Raw genomic sequence first — 20881 nt, 5'->3', positions numbered from 1 at the left:
ACAAAAAGGATTTTAAAAATGAATTCCATTTTTTATCTGTAATAATAAAACAGTAATTTTAATTGATCCAAACTAAGATATAATTATTTCTGGACGCACAACCAGCCTATTATGTTGATTTAATGTTTCAATTATTTACTATTAGACTTAAGGTATGAAGATGCAAATTACAGAAAGATTCGTTATCTGGAAAACCCCAAGTATTCTGGATAACATGTACATACAGTACAGCTTTTAAATGGTGTTAGATGTATCACAATTGTTATTATAAAATTGAAATTGTACAATTATGCAAAGAAGAAGGTACTCATTTAAAATCAGAAAAAATATCCGACATACTAATTGGTAATGAAATTAATATTTTCCAAAATGTCTTTAGATCAGATCTTTTCCAAGAAAGTAGAGCGTTAGCCAAGAGAAGCATATCTACGAACAAAAAAGGGTTATTTATCAAAGTGTCTTGGCTGAAATACACTTACAGAGGTTTTTTCTATGTAATATAATGCTGCTTTTCCCGGTTCTGCCTCTTAAAGCTTTTCATCATTACAAACTAAAGTGACAGTGGAACATTGTTGTCAGCAACATGTTGTGCTGGTGTTAGCGGCGAGCTCCTCTGGAAGCTACAATGCTGTGATTATATATAGAAAGATATTCTTTTTAACAACAATGTAAATGGTAGAATACAGACGTGGCACACGGTACTGAATAGGATAAATGCATATATCAGGCTATAAATAACTGTATTGCACTGCTTATGAAATTGTAACAAGGGATATTCAACTGAAAAAGGGAAATGATCTCTATATCCCATTCTACAATTGCTTTTTAAACATCCACACACTGGTTTATTTCCCCTGCAGCTTCTGGATTTAGATACATGGAAAGTCAGGTTTTATTATGGTAAGGTGTTGGCTCATGAGAACCTTTGATCAGACAGGCTGAATTTAGATGAACAGCTAGATCAGACCTGTGCACAGACAGTCACATATCTGTGACCAAAAATGACTGGTCTTTCCAAATAGAGTCATATTTTATGGGTGATTGTACAAGTACACAACGTTCTACTGTTTCCAGCAACTTCAATTAGGACTGAGTAGTTACCAGTCATTTCACCTTGAATAATTTATTACACATGCTAAAAAATAAAAGAACAAACCATTAATCCTTACATGCAAGTTCATCAGGCATTAACGATTCAGATGGGTGTTAGTGCTCAGTGTTGCTCCTCACTGAAAATGAATATGCTTGAACCACTCAAAGTATTCCAACACAAGAGGTCCTCTGCACTCAACCTATTATTAATATATTTAAGACATTGAGACATTTTTTTTTTGCATACAGCTACTAAAAAATGCAACCCTTTTGTTTGTTGCTCCCAGTGGCCTCAAAGCAGGAACTTATTTTTGAATTCCAGGCTTGGAGACAAGTTTTGGTTGTATAAAAACCAGGTGTCAAACAAAGCCTCAGTGTAGGTTTACAATCCTCATAGGGGCTACCAAATGGCAAATCACAGCACTTATATGGCAACCCAAGAACATTTTTCATGATTGTGTTGCTCTCCAACTCCTTTTACTTCTGAATGTTGCTCATAGGTTCAAAAGGATGGGGATCCCTGCTTTAAACAAAACAGGGATTATTTGTCCATATATTGCAATATATTTAAGCTGGCTAACTACGTCAAAGTCATCCCATATCTGGCCAGTCCTACCCTCAAATTGCATCTGATTCATTAAGAATTTTATTGCTTCATTATGCATTGTGCTCAGGAACTAAATTTTACCTGCAACGTACTTGATGCTTTATTTAAAGGATAAGGCATTTTTTATAACTGTATGCACAAAATGCTCAATGTCTTAAATATATATTTGTGGTTACAGCCTCATTGCACCCCTGCCTTATGGCTTCAAAAATTAGTGGTGAGCACAACTTTCCCTTGTTTGTTATAGTTTATACAGGAGCAGTGGCCAGCTGCATGTTGTAGCCCCCAACCTTCCCAGCTATAGTCAGGTGGCTAATAAAAGGGCAACCATATTTGGGAGTTTTAACCTTGAAAGCAGCAAGTAAGTTGCAGGTAAATCTTAGTCCCTGTGTAATATGTATAATGAAGCAATAGAATTCTTAATCAATCAGATGAAAATTGAGTGTAGGATTGACCAGATATGGGATGACTGACGTAGTTGACCAGCTTAAATATATTGCAATATATGGACAAACAATCCCTGTTTTGTTTAAAGGGTAAGGCATTTTTAGTAGCTGTATGCACAAAATGTCTCAATGTCCTAAATATATTGATAACGGTATTGTGTACTGGTATATCAGAATATCAAACTGCAGCATTTATATATAGATGATGATGTTCCATATGTACAAATGGGAAAATTCCTTGCCAAAATCTTACCTTCACATAAAATGCAATATGCTTGTATTCATAAAATATATGTGAGATTACGAACTATAAACGGTATCTTTTGCCTTTTATGTGTTTATAGATTTCACGGTTCCCTTTGCTTGAAATTTACTGTGCAGTTACTTCTACCATAACATTACCTAAGGAGATCTTCTTCCAAGCTAAAAGCTTTAGTGACCTATAAAATGATGTGTGCATTTTTATGAGGCATGCTTTGGAAAAGGTTGGTGAAAATGTTGAGCTTTATGTTTTTACCCAACAAACGATAATATATTTGGTGCCATGATCAGAATATATAAATACTATTAAGTAGAATGCTTGGGATTTGTTTTTTTTTTTTAAATAAGCGGCCTTTCTTAAATGTGCTACAAAAATAATTTAACACAAGAAATTATTGCTTTGCCATGAAAAGTACAGGGTGTAAGTGATGTAACTATAGATGAAGCAGGCCCCATTGCCAACCCCTCTCCACAGCTCTGCACTTAAAACTTTAGAGTTGGAGCAGGTCAAATGAGGGGGCTGTATCGCTAGTACAATGAGCCGAATTTCCATTTTTAAAAAACTAAGATTTGGCTCTAAGATTTTGGCTTTTTGCCGTCCCTGTAACTGGCCTTATGACAGGAGCATGCCTGTGTGCACCCACTACAGTCTATTTGCAGTGGGTGGGTGGGTGTGTGTGCAGTGGCTCAAGCCTCTTTGTGCACCGGGCCCGGTGCTATCTCATAATGCCCCTGCCGGGTGTTATCTAAATATTGAGAAAGAGGTCAATAACTTAAAAATAAGAACCTACTAGTTTTAATAGGGTAACATGAAAAGTGTCATTACTGTAATTCAGAGCTTTCTGAATAGCTGTTATTTATTTTTTTCATGCTCCACTTTAATTTTTATTTCTATGTCAGTGCACTTTTAGATAATGCTAAGGTACATTAATGGTAAAGCTTTTCCTATATCACTGCTTGTTGTCTAAAATACTCATCAAGAGTTTTCCCTGGGGGAAGGCAAGGAAATTCTATTACAACAATGCAAAATGCTTGGGACCTGGGGGTTTCTGTAATGTGCAAAATATTTATCAAAATCATTCAAACACAAAAAAAGGCAATAGGGCTGTCTTGCTATCAATGTGTTTTTTTACCATCTTAGTTTGTGTCATGTATAAGGTACAGTGTTATAATTACAGAGAAAGAGCAAACCAGTTAAAATGACTATGTTACTGGATAAAAGCCCTTATCCCTGTGTTTATTTTAGCTTAAACAGTAATAGGTTACTCCCAAAATGCTGGTGATAAGAATATTAAGCAAATGAAATACAATGGGTTTAAATAAGTGATGACACTGTAAATCTTATTCACACCATTATAAAATAAAAAATCATGAGCATTATAGGTTAGATGGTGTATCATTAGTTAATGACAATACATAAAAATGAATGTAAATAAGACTTGTGGGGTCTGTGTTTGCAGTGAGCTTGCAGTCATGTCTTCTTCTCTCTGTACTTTTCCAGTTAATGCTGGAAGTGGGTCAGGCCAGCTCTGCATTCACCCGCTATTACACCCTGAAGGTTTATAAGATATCATATAATTATGTACAAAGCTGGCACAGCAGCCCTCCCCATTACTAGTTTAATTTGTTTTCATTAAGACAAATGCCCTGAACCTCTAGCAAACTTTTTATTCTGCAATATTACCTCATTCGGGAAGATTTAATAGATCATTTTTCAAATTACTAATAACATTTGATAATTTCTCATTTTAGACTCTGTAATAGTCCTTGGACTCACGAAAAACATTTGCTTAAAACTGATCTACAAAATTGACAAATCTCAGATAATAATATTCAGAAGAGAGAGCAACACTGATCATCTCACCCAAACAAAAAAGAGCTCAGGTAGGAGTGGACCCTGTCAAAAAAATCTTGTTACCCAAGGTCACCAAGGAGCTGACACAGGGATAAAACCCAGGCTAGGATGCTGGTACTCAATAATTTAAAGGGCTACAAATCAACAGTTTAAAAATGAATGATTTTATTAAAAGTAGATTGTTTAATTGATACAGACAAGTTAATTGGCTCCTGATGAAATGTACCCTTGCGTGCTGTGTGAATTTGATAAAGACCCTAGTTTGTAAGCTCCACTGGGGAAGAAACTGACTGGAATGATTAACTGTGTTGGTGTTGCATAACATGCCGGTGCTATATAATGTATATCTCAAAGTTAATAATAAAAACAAAAAATTGTCGAGCACCATTCAAATCAGCCTAGAAAGGAAATGGGATTATAAAAATAAGAAAAAATTCACTGGCAGTGTCCGTAAAATAATACATTCTGTAACTTCATGTTGAGGAACCATAAAGCTAGCTGGCTACCAGTAGGATCTAAACATATCAATAAAAGAAGAAAATGGAACACAGCAAGCCAGTAATGGGTTCTTTCACAACATGGTCAGCCCTTATTATAAATCAAGTGCCAGACACAGAAAGATGTTAGCCTGTGCTAAAGGGTTTAAATAAAAATAATATACTTTCTTATGACCTTTTCTAATAGGAGACATTGTTTTCATATACATTTTCATGTATTTGATCTTAATTCAAGGTAATAGCTTAAATATTAATCTGATGAACTAATCTATCAGTACAAATTTCAAGTCCCATCAGGGCACCATGACTGGAATAAGTAGTAATACTTGGGAACTGTTATGCACAATGCTTGGGACCTGTACTACTAAAAAATCATTTAAACATTAAACAGGCTTCATGTAAGGATTCATTACATTTTAGCTGGGATCAAGTACAAGGTACTGTTTTATTATTACAGAAAAAAAAAGTTTTTGACCTTTTAAATACTTTGGAGTGCAGAGCCATTGTCTTCTTCCCGTCTATATTATGATGGTTCACCATGTTTTAACATCTTACTCCATTTAAAATGATTATTATTGCACCGTCTATTGAACCGAAAGTTGTAATATTGTGTAGTGGTGTACCATGTGAGCCATATTACATTAAAACAAAGTTTGCTCTATCAGTATTTTGAACTGATTGAAATTTAATCCATGATTTCTTGTATCCCTATGCTGACTTTCCCATAGGCTGGACTGAGATGCACCCATCATGATTGCCTTAAAGGGATTCTGTCATGATTTTTATGGTGTAGTTTTTATTTCTAAATTACACTGTGTACACTGCAAATAATTCACTCTGCCATGTAAATTTTATTTCTAACTCCACAAGTGTATTGTTTTAGTTTAGTCATTTTGCCTGGTCATGTGGTTTCAGAAACTGCTTTCTGACATAACTGAAGGAGTTGCAGCGGGACATGGATTTTTCACTGAGGATGGGCTGTTCTTATATCTATTAGGGAGCTGTTACCTGGTTACCATCCCATTGTTCTGCTGATGGGGAGGAGGGGATGATATCACTCCAACTTGCAGTGCAACAGTAAAGAGTGACTGAATTTTATCAGAGCACAAGTCATATGACTGGGGGCACCTCGGAAACTGCCAATATGTCACATTTCACTATTATTGAATAAAACAAGTTTTCCCATGACGGTATGCCTTTAACTAAAGCTAGAAGAATTGCATTATTTCCAAAAGCAGTATATTACCTGCAGCATGCATATCGCAAACTAATATGTATGTGTTATGTTAAGCACTGCAGCATTAAAGGCTACAGAATCACTGCATGAGCAGCAGACTCTAAGCTGTCTGACCCTTTTGTGCCAAAATGCCAAATCCATAGTGGATCACAATGCAATGTGTTGTTATCTCTGCACCTAACTGATTTATCACAGAGCTGCATGAGCAGGAATCACACAAGGGGCTATAAACATAATTACAGAAAGGACTGGAAATGCATTATAAAATAAAAATGAGGCTTTATCAAATTTTATGTGTCATATTTGTTAGAGATATTGTAGAACTTTATTTTTTTTATATACAATCAGCTGGCAAATATTTGCATTAACAAATTGAGTTTCATATTTCATGCCTTAGAACTCAGCACTCGTAAAACTCCCTGAGGTTGGAGACAACTAAAAAAGCGAATATTTTATCTCATAATAAAATTCATCCAAGCTTATTGGACGCTGTCTTTCAGTCGGACAAAATACGACTTGTTGACATCTTGTAAAGCAATTGATGGCGTGTTTGTGTACCAGCGGCTAATGATAAGTGCTTAAGCACTCCAGGGTCTTTGGAGATCAAACAATTGTTCAGTCAAAAAAATGTTAACTCTTTACTGCCATCCTCTACAGTTCCTAGCTTTATTTAATATTGTTTAATAAAACAAATTTCAAATATGAGTTTTGAAACCTGAAACGGAAATCAAAGGAAGAGTAGCCAGAGAAAAACCTGGCCAACAAACTGTAGCTATAGTATATATAATGTATATAAGTGAGGTTTTCCCCTTCGATCATGGCAGAGATGGCGCTACCTCCATTACTGCAAGCAATATGGCAACTCATGTGTATGCAAATATGCAGAGAAGACATATTAGTTACAACTTTAACAAATATGTATGGTAAAATAAACTGATAGTGAAACCCAGGTAAAAATAGGGATATATAATATTAAAATATATATAAATATGTACCTACAGAATTGATGTAATGCAAGTTGTAGCCACTCTTTTTCCATACACAGGTGTGGGATCCATTACCCAGAAACCCATTATCCAGAATTTATCTGAGTTTCGCCACCCACTAATGTTTTTAACGAAACTGCGTTGAAAATTCGCAGGTGAAAAATCTGCCTCATAAAAAAATTGTCTTGCGTCAAAATTAGCACGCGCATAAAAATTGATAGGTGTCAAAATTATTCTGACGTCCTTTGACTTTAACGCATTTGGACAAAATAGTCACGTGTATAAAAATTGACTAGCATCAAAATTATTTTGATGCCCACTGACTTCAATACGTTTTGTGAATTTTTTCGCCGTTTCGTGAATTATTCGGTGCAGTGAAATGGGACAGATATGCCTATCACTAGTACCTTGTACTTGATCCCAGCTAAAGATATAATTAAGGCTTAAGGTGGCCATAGACACACAGATCCTATCGTACAAATCGAGGATTTGTATGATTTTCGGATCGTGTGTGGCGTGTGCCGACATCTTTCGTCTGGTGGAGATCGGTCGTTTGGTCGATCGGTCAGATTACCAATCAATCAGATTACCCCAGATATAGCCATGCTCGTAATGGCATATCAGGGAAAGATCCGCTCGCTTGGCGATGTTGCCAAATGAGCGGATCTTTGCGTCTATGGCCACGTTTACTGGAGGTAGAGCAAACCTAAAGAGTTTATTTAATGTTTAAATGATTTTGTAGTAGACTAAGGGGGTTATTTATCAAACTCCGAATTTATCTCAGTATTTCTAAAATAAATATCCAAGCAACTACGAATTTCCGAATGGACCTTATTTACCATTCAAAAAAAATAGGTTCGGGCTAAAACCCGAAAACTTCGGACCTTTGCCCAAAATGTCTGAAGTTTTCTGACTTTTTGACCCAAAATCCCTGAAATCAAAAGATATCAGTACTGACAGAAGCGCAGACACTGGGGCTCATATATAAACAGTGGGCAAATTTGCTCCTGGGCAGTAACCCATGGCAACCAATCAGATGATTGCTTTCAGTGCTCAACCTGCAGCTGGCTGAAAAAAGCTAATCACTGATTGGTTGCTAAGGGTTACTGCCCGGGTGCAAATTTGCCCACTGTTTATAAATGAGCCCCACTAAGACCTTTCCCATTGACTAATACAGGACCCGAGAGCTTTGAGATTCGGATTCAGATTTTTTGGAGTTTTCATACCATCTGACTTTTTTTTTAAGGTCCGAAAAATCAGAATTTTTCAGATTTTGGGTATTCAGAGCTTATTAAATAACCCCGTTAAAGTATGGAGATCCACATTACAAAAAATATACCTTATCTAGTAAACCCCAAGTCCTGAGCATTCTGAATAATAGGTTCCATACTTGTATTTATTAAAGAAATTGTGAGCATTACAGCTTTATATTAATTTGTTGTGCATGGGTAAGCATGACAGAATATTAATGATAAAGTGGTTGTTCAATTTAATTACATCTTAGCACTTGGTCCCCTGGACTGCTGTTCTTTTTTCTTATATTCTGTGCCGGGACACCAAAAATGTATTAACACACCCAACAAAGCAAAAAACAAAACGTACCCATCTGCATTAAAAAATATTCTTGAACCCTAAAAAGTATTGCTTCAGCACCAGCCTGAAAAAAACTCTCTAAAAATTAAACCTGTAATCATTTTATCTCTTTAAACACAGTTTTTCACTTAATGTGCTATTTGCTGTTTATTACACTGGCACTAAATCAATAGAACATGTGCATTTAACCAGCTATGTGTATTAATTGAATGGGGCCTACATTATTTAAAGCCTTTTTCATTATTTGCTAAGGTATATTGATTTCTCCAGATCCTGGTAAGGATCCAAATCAGTTTAGTTTATAGTGCTAATTTGAATATGACACGTTTAATAAGACTGATAAATCTTAGGTGTGATTTATACCTTTCTAAAGGAGTTCCTTGCAATGTCATTCAAGGAGAATGAAAGGAAAACTGCCTTTAAAAATATTATACCATGCATTTATGGAAACATTATCTTTGTCCAATAGGTTCAATTTCACAGTAGCTACGTATCACAGTTGTTCCGACCATCTCTTTGAAGTCCATTATATTATCAAGCACCCTTAGATGGTCACGATGATACACATAATTTTTTTTCTTCCTACAATAGCCATATTTTATTATTTAATATTCATAGTATCAAAGCAGCATGTAATACTGATCTCACTCATGGACTTGGCCCACTTTTTTATTTTTTCTGCTCTCTAAGGGGGTTTAACTTACATTATGGGAACCTCTATACTATATTATTGCAATAGATATTATAGAAGGTGTGTTATTTAGTAGGTAATGTTCATGGAAGAACATAATACATTTATGTATTTGTGTTACCTAATACTACTTTCACTGATATATAAGGCATAATATTTAGAAACCTCCAAATGATGCTTGGGGAGCATGTACCCATTTTTACAATATTATTTTGCTTAGAGCAGATCCCCTGCCATCCAATCATTAGTTCAAAATTGTCTTAAAAAAATGCAAAAAAAAAATGTATAATCCCAGGACACTATCTAATCTAACTATACCCAAATGGCATCTATGTGATGTAGATCTCCCAGTGTCAGTACAGTGCCCTCAAAGCTACCTGTGTAGTATGCACTTCTGAGACTCTTTTGGATTTCTTTCACTGAACAGGAATGATGCCATGGGTTTTCTGTTTCTGAACAATAATGCCCTGCCAAACTGAGCGATCTTTGACCTTTAATATCTTCCTGCAAGCGTAATAAGTGTCTACCAGAGTATCATTCCATAATCTTTGTGTTCACTGAGTATAACTTATTTATACATCTTTATAAATATATAATGTAAATCGTTAACACTGGTATCTACAATAGCCTGAATGAGAGAAGCTTTTAATTGTTTTACCCTTGTTCCTTCCATAAGCCTCCTTTGTCTGTGGTTGCAATTACATTACATTATAAAGTTATATTCATACACTGTCAATTCCTGCCACATCTCTCCCTACCACTCTTATCTGTGTTGCTAGGAGCATTCTATCTGTTGACTTTTGTGTTTCCCCTCAGTGCCAAGAAATCTCCAGTCCTTTTGAAGTTTTCCAGAATTCTCCATTCATTTAGTGCAGAGCACGTAGCTCTCGGCTGTAACTCCACCAAAAGATGTTGCTTCGATATTAGTATAGTGTTATTATCATTATTAGCACAGGTTCTTTATCTAACGTTGCACTAATTACTGTACATCATAAAGCAGGTGAAAATAAATTCAGCTCATAATTTGCTCAAACTCATGTTAAAATATATCATATATTTATGCCAGCCTTGATTAGCATAATTGCAGTGCTAACATTATGCACAACATGTGCCATAGGCCTAATGCTAATAAGTGTTTTAATTGTTTTTGTTTATTCTGTTCATGAGATAGGAATAAATAAATTACAACTGCATGAATATGTCCACATTTTGTGTATCAAGGCGTATTCTTTCAAATCTCAAAAGAATCTGCCACTTTTGAGCTTTGCTCAGTTGTGAAAGTCAAAAAAATAGATAGATCAAATCAAAAGAGTGTTCTCTTTCATATAAAAGTTGGATTTTCTCTTAAACATTCCCTTCAATTTTTTTTTGTTCCATTTGCACAACAGAACCAATGCCTTAAAAATATGGAAAACTGGATGAAGCGCCAATAGCAATTTGAAAATGAATGCAAGAATTCAAGGGAAATCTAAAGACTGTGAAGGTTTAGCATAAGTTTAATTATACTGTAATTATAGACTTTACTTCAATTAAAGCAAACATGTGTGTGCAGGGATCCATTCTGAGAATACTGTTCTCTTTCCACTGATAAATGTAGCCTCCACACCACTTAAACAATATTTTAATACCAAACCAACAGCAGTATTAACTAGCATGTTTTAGCATATTGTTGCATCTGGTTTATTACTGCACTGTATAGGTTGGTATGAGTTACAGGTTCTGGATCAAATTTCCTTCTGTAATTCATCATGATGAACGGGCGACACACATGGGCCACAAAGGCCTGGTCCTAGGGTGGAAAGATTTAAGGGGTGGCATGCTGCCCAATCAAAATCTAAGGAGCACTGGGGTCTGGGGACACGTACTCCTGTAAGCATAATCCACAGCCTTTTGTCGTATGCGCTTGCAAGGGAGCCAGGACCCAGCCGGTCAGATATTGTCCACACACGGTTTCCATACATTGTACTGATCATCTATCCTGCCAGTAAGTGATACTTAGCACTTATTACATCTACTGTATGTCATATAATGCCCAATCAAACATGTGCAATGATGAAAGAGTTATGCAGATTGTATATTCCATCTGGGGGAGGTTTGCAGTTTTATAGGATAATTTTGCCTCTTCCATCTAAAATAGGAAAGATTAAAAATCAAGACTGCAGCCCTCCAGACTCTGCCTTTCTCCTGCTTTGTGGTGCTCCCAGGGATTAGAAAAAAACTGAGTTAGATTCTATGGGAGCAACGCCACCTACTATCTATTACTAATTTTGTGGCTAAATATATGAACTCAACGGTTTTAATTCATTTATATTAACTTATTGGCACGGGTCACTTTATTAATTTATGAATTGCACTGGATAAAATGGATTTGGATTGATATTAATAATTTGGAAGCACTGGCACTTTAGAAATCCAATTAGGATTCAATTAATTATTATTAAGAATTGATTATTGTACACTGAAGCAATGGCGTTTCGATTGTTGTGGAGCACTGAATGAATTTTGGAAATAAGAAATTCATAATAGATTGGACCACGTTGGGAGTGGAATAATTGATTTATTTTTAAATGAATTAATTAATTTATAATTGAATCACACAGAAAGCACTTGCACTTTATAAATAACCACATTCATTTATTATAGCTATTGATTGATTGTTTGGCACAGATGTGGTGGTGTAACAATTCATTTTAATAATTGTCTAAAAGCTAAGAAATCATAGAATTATTGAGAGAAGTGACAAGTAGAGGTGACAAGCAGGTTTTTGGAAGATTTCATAGAATTACCACTGAGAGTTTGTAAGCGGGTGTGGCTAAACTAAAAGCAAGGTTATTTTCCTCTCTTCCTTTCTTTTGTTTTAATTGTATATTCCATCTAGTCAGATTGACTGCTTTCTGGTGTGGTCAAGGAATTGTCTACTAAAAAAATGCCTTCAATGACCCAATAAACATTTTACTGAATGTGTAAATTCAGCTGAAATGTTAGTTAAGAAATGACCTGTATATATTATTTGTAAGAGGTTAAATGATTTAGGGCACAAAGGGGTCACAGTAGACCACAATATCTACATTAGAGGCTGGGCATGGAACTACAGTGTATATGGGAGCATTTTGACTCAAATGGGGAGAAGCTTTCTTGAGTAGGATTCCATAAAATCAAATATATTTCTAAATACATCAGTCATTTTACTGATACATTTATAAATAAGTTACATAGAATACTATGGCCACTTCTGTTGTGTTCAGTATTTTATTTTGAATGCAGTCCCAGACTCCTTTTTAAGAAACACAATACAGGTACAGATTTCATTGTCCGGAAACCGGTAATCCATAAAGCTGCAAATTATGGGAAAGATATCTCTCATAGACTCCATTTGAATTCAATCATTCTATTTCTTAAAAACGATTTCCTTTTTCTCTGTAATAATAAAACAGTACCTTGTACTTGATCCAAACTAAGATATAATTAAACCTTATTGGAAGCAAAACAGCCTATTCAGTTTATTTAATTTTTTTTTAAGTAGACAAAGTATGGTGGCCCAAATGATAGAAATACCCCTTATCCTGAAAACCCCAGGTCCCCAGCATTCTGGATAACATGTCCCATACCTGCATATATTAATGTATAAGTTAAAAAGGCCTGCCACCATGCCAGCTATTCTTGCTGCACTCATTGAGAAGATTATCTAAGTTTATATAGCTGATATATCTGCAATATGATCAGGACCGGACTGGCAATCTGTGGGTTCTGGCAAATGCCAGAGGGGCTGCTGTATGGTTCCATAGAAAGTTACCATAGAGTGGGCTGGTTGGGGGCTGTTTGGGCCTCTGCGTACTTGGCATGGCAGGGCCTATTTTGACTCCCAGTCCAGGCCTGAATATGATTGTACTTAATGACTGGCAAAGCAATTAAAATATATATATATATCACCCTAAAGATAACATCAGCAGACTCTAAGACAACAAATCTGCAATAGAAAACTTTTTCAGACCAAAAAATGAGCAATAACAAATATACAGCTTATGATATCACACCTTTATCTTTGATTTGATGTCTCCCTATGTGCCAACTCTCCAAAAAAACACAATGTAAAACATCAAAGGGCAGTTTATGGGTTGGAACGTAGCATTGCTTTGCCTAAGCCAAATGAAAAGTGCTGCTGCATGTCGACCATATAATGAGCTCAGTTACATGATTTAGAGGCAAGCAGAAGAGAAGACAGCCAATCTAATTGCTCAAGGGGTCAAATAAAATATTTGGATTATATCAAGAGGCTGTAGAATGAGAACTGCAGTAGAAAGCAGTGGACTGTGAAACATAACTTGTTTGTATGCTTCAGGGTCAGGGCTAGAGTAGATTGGTTGCCTTCCCTATATGCACGTAAAGGATGAAACATACAGCAGGCCAATATTACCAGTTGCTCAGAATAAGGCAGCCTTTAAATACTAAGTATGCCAATAAAGAATATCTGAGATTGCTATTCCTGGCTGAATATTTCAAAGCTGAGGGAACAAGTGTCTAAAACAGGACAAGAAGCATAATTTAGGATAATAGAAAATTGATAAACATTACAAGTACTGTCATCTTCAGTTCCTGGTGAAGACACAGGCAGAAGAACAAGTCTCGGTCTTGGCTGTGTACAAAGAGACCAAAGCTACAAACCACAGCTTGCAAGCCCTAGACTTTGCAGTAAAGCTATATAATAACATTTTCATTATTAAACCTCTCTGGGTCCCTCGGCGCATTATAATAATGGACACATTTTTATTCCATTGCAGTGCAGCACTCCCCTGTGCTGTTCATAAGTGCTCTTCTTTTCCCTTATAAATATGCGCATGCACACACTGTGAGCATCTGTAGAAATCTAGACAATCATGGCCACTCAAATGTGCTATAGAAATCAGAACTATGTATATACAAATAGAGATGAACGAGAACAGATGGAATATTTGAAGTGTATAAATAACAACATACATACATACACTACTATACATTTGGTACACAGTCAAGGTAAAAAACAATTCCTATCATTTATATTATTTTGACCATGTTTTTCCCTCATTAATTAAAAAGTGATAAATACAATCTAGGGGAAAACTGTAATCAATCTATCATGAAAACTTCAATACTTAATTGCTAGCATATCGAAAGCACTAACATGGAAAAGAACACCCTAGGGTTCATTTATGTCTGCAGATTCACTGGGCACATTTTCCCTGTAAAGTTGCACCTAAAACCACTTGTATCAAAGGTACTTGTGCCAAAATGTGCTCTTTGCACTTCAGTATATTTGCACGCAGCGCCACACACACTCTGCTTTACTACACCTAAATTTACATACGCATGATTTTCCTAGACTACAATTTTGCCTTCAGTACCCTAAATCCACACAAACTCACCAGCAAATTTACAACTCTAACTCTGCCCAGCACCTCAGCAACTGGATTTTGACTTTCTTACTAACAGACCACAATTTGTTAAATTTGGGAACTGCACATCTACTACTACCATCTACCACTACACTTACCAGCACAGGCACACATCAAGGATGTTGTCTTAGTCCAGAGCTTTTCTCCCTATACACCTGTGACTGTTCATCATCTAAAAACAACTGCAAATTTTACAATTTTGCAGATGACACAACAATGCTCGACAAATCAAATCTATTACTAGTGACCCGAGTCATCCGGGACACAAATTTTCATCTGGCAGAAGTCCAACTACTCACTTAGATACAGAAATCCTGAAAGCATAAAAAACAGGAGTAAAAGATTATTTAACAGTTTATTTCAAAGAGCAGTCAGACTAACTGCAAATGAGTCCAGCGGATAGTAGAGGAGCAACCACCAGGAACAATCTATTCTCTAACATATATCTGTACTTACCATACTTGCTGCTGTACATCACAACTACATATTACATTGAACTCGCTGCACTTTATTATAACTGTACTCTGTAATTCTATTTTTACTGTACTCTGTTATTGATTTGTCTTACTGCCCTATGTTGCAAAAGAAATTCCTATGTACTTCGAGTATAAATGACAATAAATAACTATTTGCTGCCTTCTGTTTCAAATTGATCATGGTTGGACCTACAGTATTGATGTAGGGTAACTCTAGAGCTACCACCACCTCCAGACCAGGTGGTAGCTTCAGGGTTCTCTCAACGCCCTGTGTCAATAGATGCAGTACGCTTGCTTCTAAAGACTCTGGTAAATGTCACCTGCATGCCAAACACTGGAACTGAGGTGACTGGACAACGGTACGCCAGTGCAACTGTGCCAAACTCATCGGCTGCTTGCGCTGCAATGACACCTGCATTCTGAGGAAAAAGGCTGCATCGTGGGAGAAACATGGTAATGTAAGCAAGCCCTCTTGTTTCTAAGAAAGGTGCACCTTTCATTTATTTTGCCCTTAAAACAAGGGGTACTCACAGAACATTCTTGCTCAGCTTGTTTATACATTTATACATTCAGTTTGGGTTATTAAATACTTTATTTGACTCATATAAATGTTCATTTGAGAAGAATGAATGTTCTTTGCAATCGATACATGAAACTACTCTATGCCCTCGTACTTTAAAGGGTAACTCTTTTTAACTTTGTATCACCTCAGAGGTATGCTAGCCCTACTACATTCTTCTCTGAAGTGATCTCGAGTTCCATGCTCCAACAATTCATTACATTATTGGACATCTGCATAGTGTGTTGGGGTATGGGGTATACTAGAGTACAGTAGAACTATAGTAATTTGCAGGTAAAACAGTGCTACGCAATATGTTGGCGCTATATAAATACATGTTAATAATAATATCAGGAAAAGGTAAAGTATAAAAAAATATATAGCGTATCACAGTAAATGATGTGCCCTTACCAGCTCAACCCGTCGACGACATGCTTCCATCTCTCTCTGTAGCAACTCATTCATCTCGACTTTCATTTCTTCCATACGGATCTGATAATATTTGGCATTCTCCTTTTCCCGAGCCTCAGAATCCGCAGCATTGTCCAGCTCTTCACCCATTTTTATCATGTTGTCCCTCAAGCGCAAAATCAATACCTGGGTGTGTAAGTATGTAAGTAAGATACAGTCAGATAATTTGCATATTGCAACCAATAGCCTAGAACAGCTCACAGAAGGAATCAGTGCAACTGTACAGACATATTGCTTGCTACTCAAGAAAGTTAACTCTGGTGAAAGTAAATTTTATCTACAGCTATATCTTTTTAAAAACTAAAGTTTCACCTTTGTGCATGACGTCACTTTCATAAGTGGGGGCTCAATACAGTCCTGATTGCCTTGCTGACATTCCACATTTTGATTAATCAAACCGTAGGACAGTTTTCCACTTAGCCTCAGTCCATTTTTAATGAGCTTGGGCTCAGAGAAGGTGGATGTTTCACCATCATGTCTACATACAGTTTTCTTCTTTGCATGGTAGAGATTGCACTTACATTTTGTGGAAGCAATGACAAAATGTGTTCACGGACAATAGTTTTAGGAATTATCAGTGGTGTAACTACTATAGGCCAGGGTGCAGCAGTTACTGTCCCCCCTAGAGCTCGCACTCCACATGTTCTCACACAAAAAATCCCTGGTCGGTCTGCCTGAGTGCGTCCCCCCCCGGGCTCACTTCCGGTAGTTATGCCACTGGGAAGTATTCCTGAGCCCATGCAGTGATTTCCTCTACACTGATGCCTAAGGGCCCAAAGATCACAGCTATCCAATACTGACTCTGAATCTTTTAAAGATATTATGTATGTTTCATGATTATGTATGTATGTTTCAACATTCGATTTGTTGTCTTTGTACTAGTTGCAATTCAATGTAGGGTTTAAATTTTTTGCAAATCATCGTATTCTCTTTTATTTACATTTTAAACAGTGTTCCAACTTTTCTGGAAATGGGCTTGTTAAATGAGAATTCACATTTTTAGATTGTGGGTGCTTAGGAATACGATCACATGAGGCACAACAAACTTATTTAAACAACAAAATGGTCGCTGAGCACTCTTAAAGGGGGAAATAAAATTTCCCAAAATACAATATATAGATGTATGTATACCAAAGACACTGCCCCCTTGAACTGCATCAGAATGGTGTAAATTCTGGGAAACAGTTGAATCTGGGAAAGAAAAAATGCAGCTTTTTTGAATGGGACCACATCAAAATGTTTAAATTCCCGGAAAATGTAAAATGTGGGGACATAAAATAGGAGCTCTTCTTTAATTCAATTATCCTTATATATCCTTGCAATTTACTCCAACATACAGTATTGCATCAGTATGTAAAAGGCAGGGTTTTATTTTATAGAGCACATCCAGATATACAGTTGTCTCAGACCATTTAAGCTCAGGCATGCATTTTTATGAGATCTTTTTCTGTCACATTAAATTAAATTTTTCTTGCTAATCTGCTCCTTTTTTCTACATGTTCGTTTTATCTCCCCATATCATGCCTCTTACTATCATACTATTCATCAATCTTAATTTTTGACTCTTGCCTTCAAAGTATCAGTTAGAAGTGTAATATCTCAGAAAAAAAAAACTCTGCTTGACCCCACAGTTCCCTGTACGTCATGTTTTATTAATAGCGTTTAAGAAATATGATCCCAAATACTTTTAATATCTAGGAGAAATTGTTTCTTGGCTGTGTTTCTCCCCATCTCCCTTTATTTTCTGTTGTCACACAGGATCCACCAAAATAGCATTTACCAGAACAATCCATTAACTTAGAATGAAATCCCAGAGGTCACTTATCTTTAAACTCCTGACAAGTTTTCACACTTTGAAACTGTTGATATGGTTATCCTCCTTATGCTTTCATCCTTGGAGATTTAATTAAAAATGTACTTTATTTCCATGCTCCTTGTTATATGTGTGGAATTGAATATATGTGGTTATGTGTATGCATAAGCAATTATCTATCATTATGACAAATACTATCCATTATGCACTGATCTTTGTCCAATAGCTTTAACAAGTATGGTGCTTAAGTTAAGTGACTGCCAAGGCCAAAAATGACACACACAAATGCATTGTATGCTTTGTTGTTCTGTACATTTCAACCAGATTATTGACTGGAACACATTGTGAAAAGGTTGTGTCCTTTTGGTGCTGTGGATTTTTTATTTCATATATAGCAGCTCATAATGGGGGAGAGATGCAAAAAAATACCTTTGCCCTTTATTAGCGTTTACCAGTTTTTTTGCACTTTTAGCCTTTATGAGTCTTTTAAACAGAATTTTTAACAGATCATGTTTAAGGGAATTATTATAACAATTCTAATATAAACCATATTTAAATTTCTTTTCATAATTGGAACCTTTTAAGCCATGAGTCATGAAAGCAAAATAATGTGCTCCTTTCTTTCACTGCGACATAAGCGCTACCTGTAAACACAGTGTTTATGCAACTTGCAGAATTCAAGTAAAAAGATGCCAGTTACAACTCCTTTTAGAAAAAAAGCTACATTGGTACAGCAATACATTTGTGAAAATGACTTTTAAATAAAGTTAACTTTATACATCCTGTTGTTTTCCTTTTGAAAATGTACTGTCCTTACTGTCCCCACTTACCATTTATTTTCTCTAACTAACCCTGTCAAGGACCTGTGTGCTCATACCTGTGCTCAGATCTGCTTTTCTTTGAATGCCTGATTAGAAGGAGAACATGTCTTTGTGCAGTTGCATATCAGACAACCAAGTTGTAATTAGTTCTAGGTCTGACTCACATTAACATTAGAGAGAGAGAGAGAATGGGATTTCTGAAGACTGAGATTAAAATTAGAAGCTTTATCTTCTTTAATAGATCAAGCAACACATTCCGGTATAGACTGATGGAGGAAAAGAGCCATTCTTTTTCTTAACAAAGCACTGATAAGGTTATATCAAGAATATCTAGTGCAACTTTGGTCTTCTGTACTCAAAGGAGACATTACTAATGATGGGCGAATGACTTCACCAGGCATGGCATGCATAAAAAGTGACCCATGTCAAAATTATTCAGATGCCCATTGACTTTAATGCATTTGGAAAAATAGTGGTGCGTCTAAAAATTGTAGCTCATGTCAAAATAACTTTTTAAATTGACGCACATTGACTTCAATGCGTTTCGCAAAATTCGAGGAAGTGAAGAAATTACTAAAACAGACAAGCTGATAATGGGTATGAATGGTCTCAGTTGTGAAAAATAGACTGGCTAACTGGGGTTGCTGAAATTGGAGAAGAGGAAATATGATCACTATAGGGGTATTGACTAAAACTCAGATTTATCTAATTTTTTTATTAAAACAAAGTCAACTTAACTCCCATCCACAAATGTACCCAATTTATCCAGAAAACAGCTTGAAAAAGTCAGTGCGGGCGAAATTCGAATCGTATGAATAGTTTCCCGAATGGTCTTTTCAAGTTGTTGGCGAAAATCCTGACGCATCACCATGTCAATATACCACTTCAGGGGCATCTGCCATTGACTTCTACATGACCTTGACAGGTTTTAGATGGAGTATTTTCAGATTCGGATTTTTAGCAGCTTCAAGGTATGATAAATCTCTAAATATTCACATTTTTCCCTCTAAAAATTTGAGTTTTCCCCTTGATAAAATCGACCAGAAAAAAATGAGGCTTCTTAAATAGGCCCCTTTGTGTAATTACTGTATATAAGGGGATCATTAAATGCCTTATACATTGGTAGATCCTCGCCCTGCAACGGCATTGTATTATGAGCCCATGTGTTACTAATACATGTGCCTGCATGTGATAATAGATATACAAAAAAAATTATTCTAATCTGGCATTGGGTTTTCTTGGCAATGTCTATTGTGTATGGGCACATCGGGTTTCATTTTTTATTCCCAAGGGCACAAGTGCAAGCGTGCAGCAACATTAAAAATTACCCCTAGTGTATTCCCATGACCCCAGTCCTATAATTAAGCAAGATTAGAAAAGTATATAGCATTTTTAAGTTATCGGTTTAGTTAATAAGTGCTCAAAAAATACCACTTCTATAGATTGCAAAGGCCATATACAGCAAGTGTTGCTGTCTCCCCCCCAGACTGATCTGTGAATGAATCACATCACTCAATTTAGAGAGCATATTACCTATAACTTCTCACTGGCGGGAGTCTTGGATGTTGGAAGCTGTGGGAAGCACTCTCAAATTGAATCTTCTCCAGTAAATAAGAACTACTCTGAGGACATTTCCTTCAGCATCTCCACTTTAACAACTGATATATCAGTGAGGCAACAACCAGTGAATGTAGCCTTAAATGGTAATATCTAATTCAGTAAATGGCATCTCACTGAAACTGCACATCTTGGTAACATCTTTAACACAAGTATGCCCTTCTAGATACTTCTATAACCTTTTTTAATGAAACATCGGACTAAAAGAGGAGTTATTGTTAAAATAAAATATAAGCGTTATCATACTAAATAATACATTTTATAAGAATAACACATTTAAAATTCTGTACCAGTTAATCTTCACTATTCCCCACTCAGCATCTGTCTCTCTTCATTCTCTCTTCATGCAGGAGTGAGATTTTGGTTTTAAGTTAGGTCTAATACAACACAATCTAATAAAATAGCTGACTCCGGCATATATTTTGCATAG

At 36.1% G+C, this 20881-nt stretch overlaps 1 protein-coding gene across 2 annotated transcripts in view; it reads right to left on the bottom strand.

The window, feature by feature from the left end:
* Window positions 1-20881, bottom strand: part of LOC108715734 (unconventional myosin-XVIIIb) — a 292122-nt gene that overhangs the window by 31330 nt on the left and 239911 nt on the right. For both annotated transcript variants that reach the window (XM_041566121.1, XM_018261163.2), the window contains one exon: window positions 16141-16326. In XM_041566121.1, the coding sequence (XP_041422055.1) occupies window positions 16141-16326 (186 nt within the window). The remainder of the gene's footprint in view (window positions 1-16140; window positions 16327-20881) is intronic.

This window comes from Xenopus laevis, chromosome 1L (assembly GCF_017654675.1).
Source record: "Xenopus laevis strain J_2021 chromosome 1L, Xenopus_laevis_v10.1, whole genome shotgun sequence".
Lineage (NCBI taxonomy): Eukaryota > Metazoa > Chordata > Amphibia > Anura > Pipidae > Xenopus > Xenopus laevis.
This window is presented reverse-complemented; position numbering and strand designations above follow the sequence as displayed.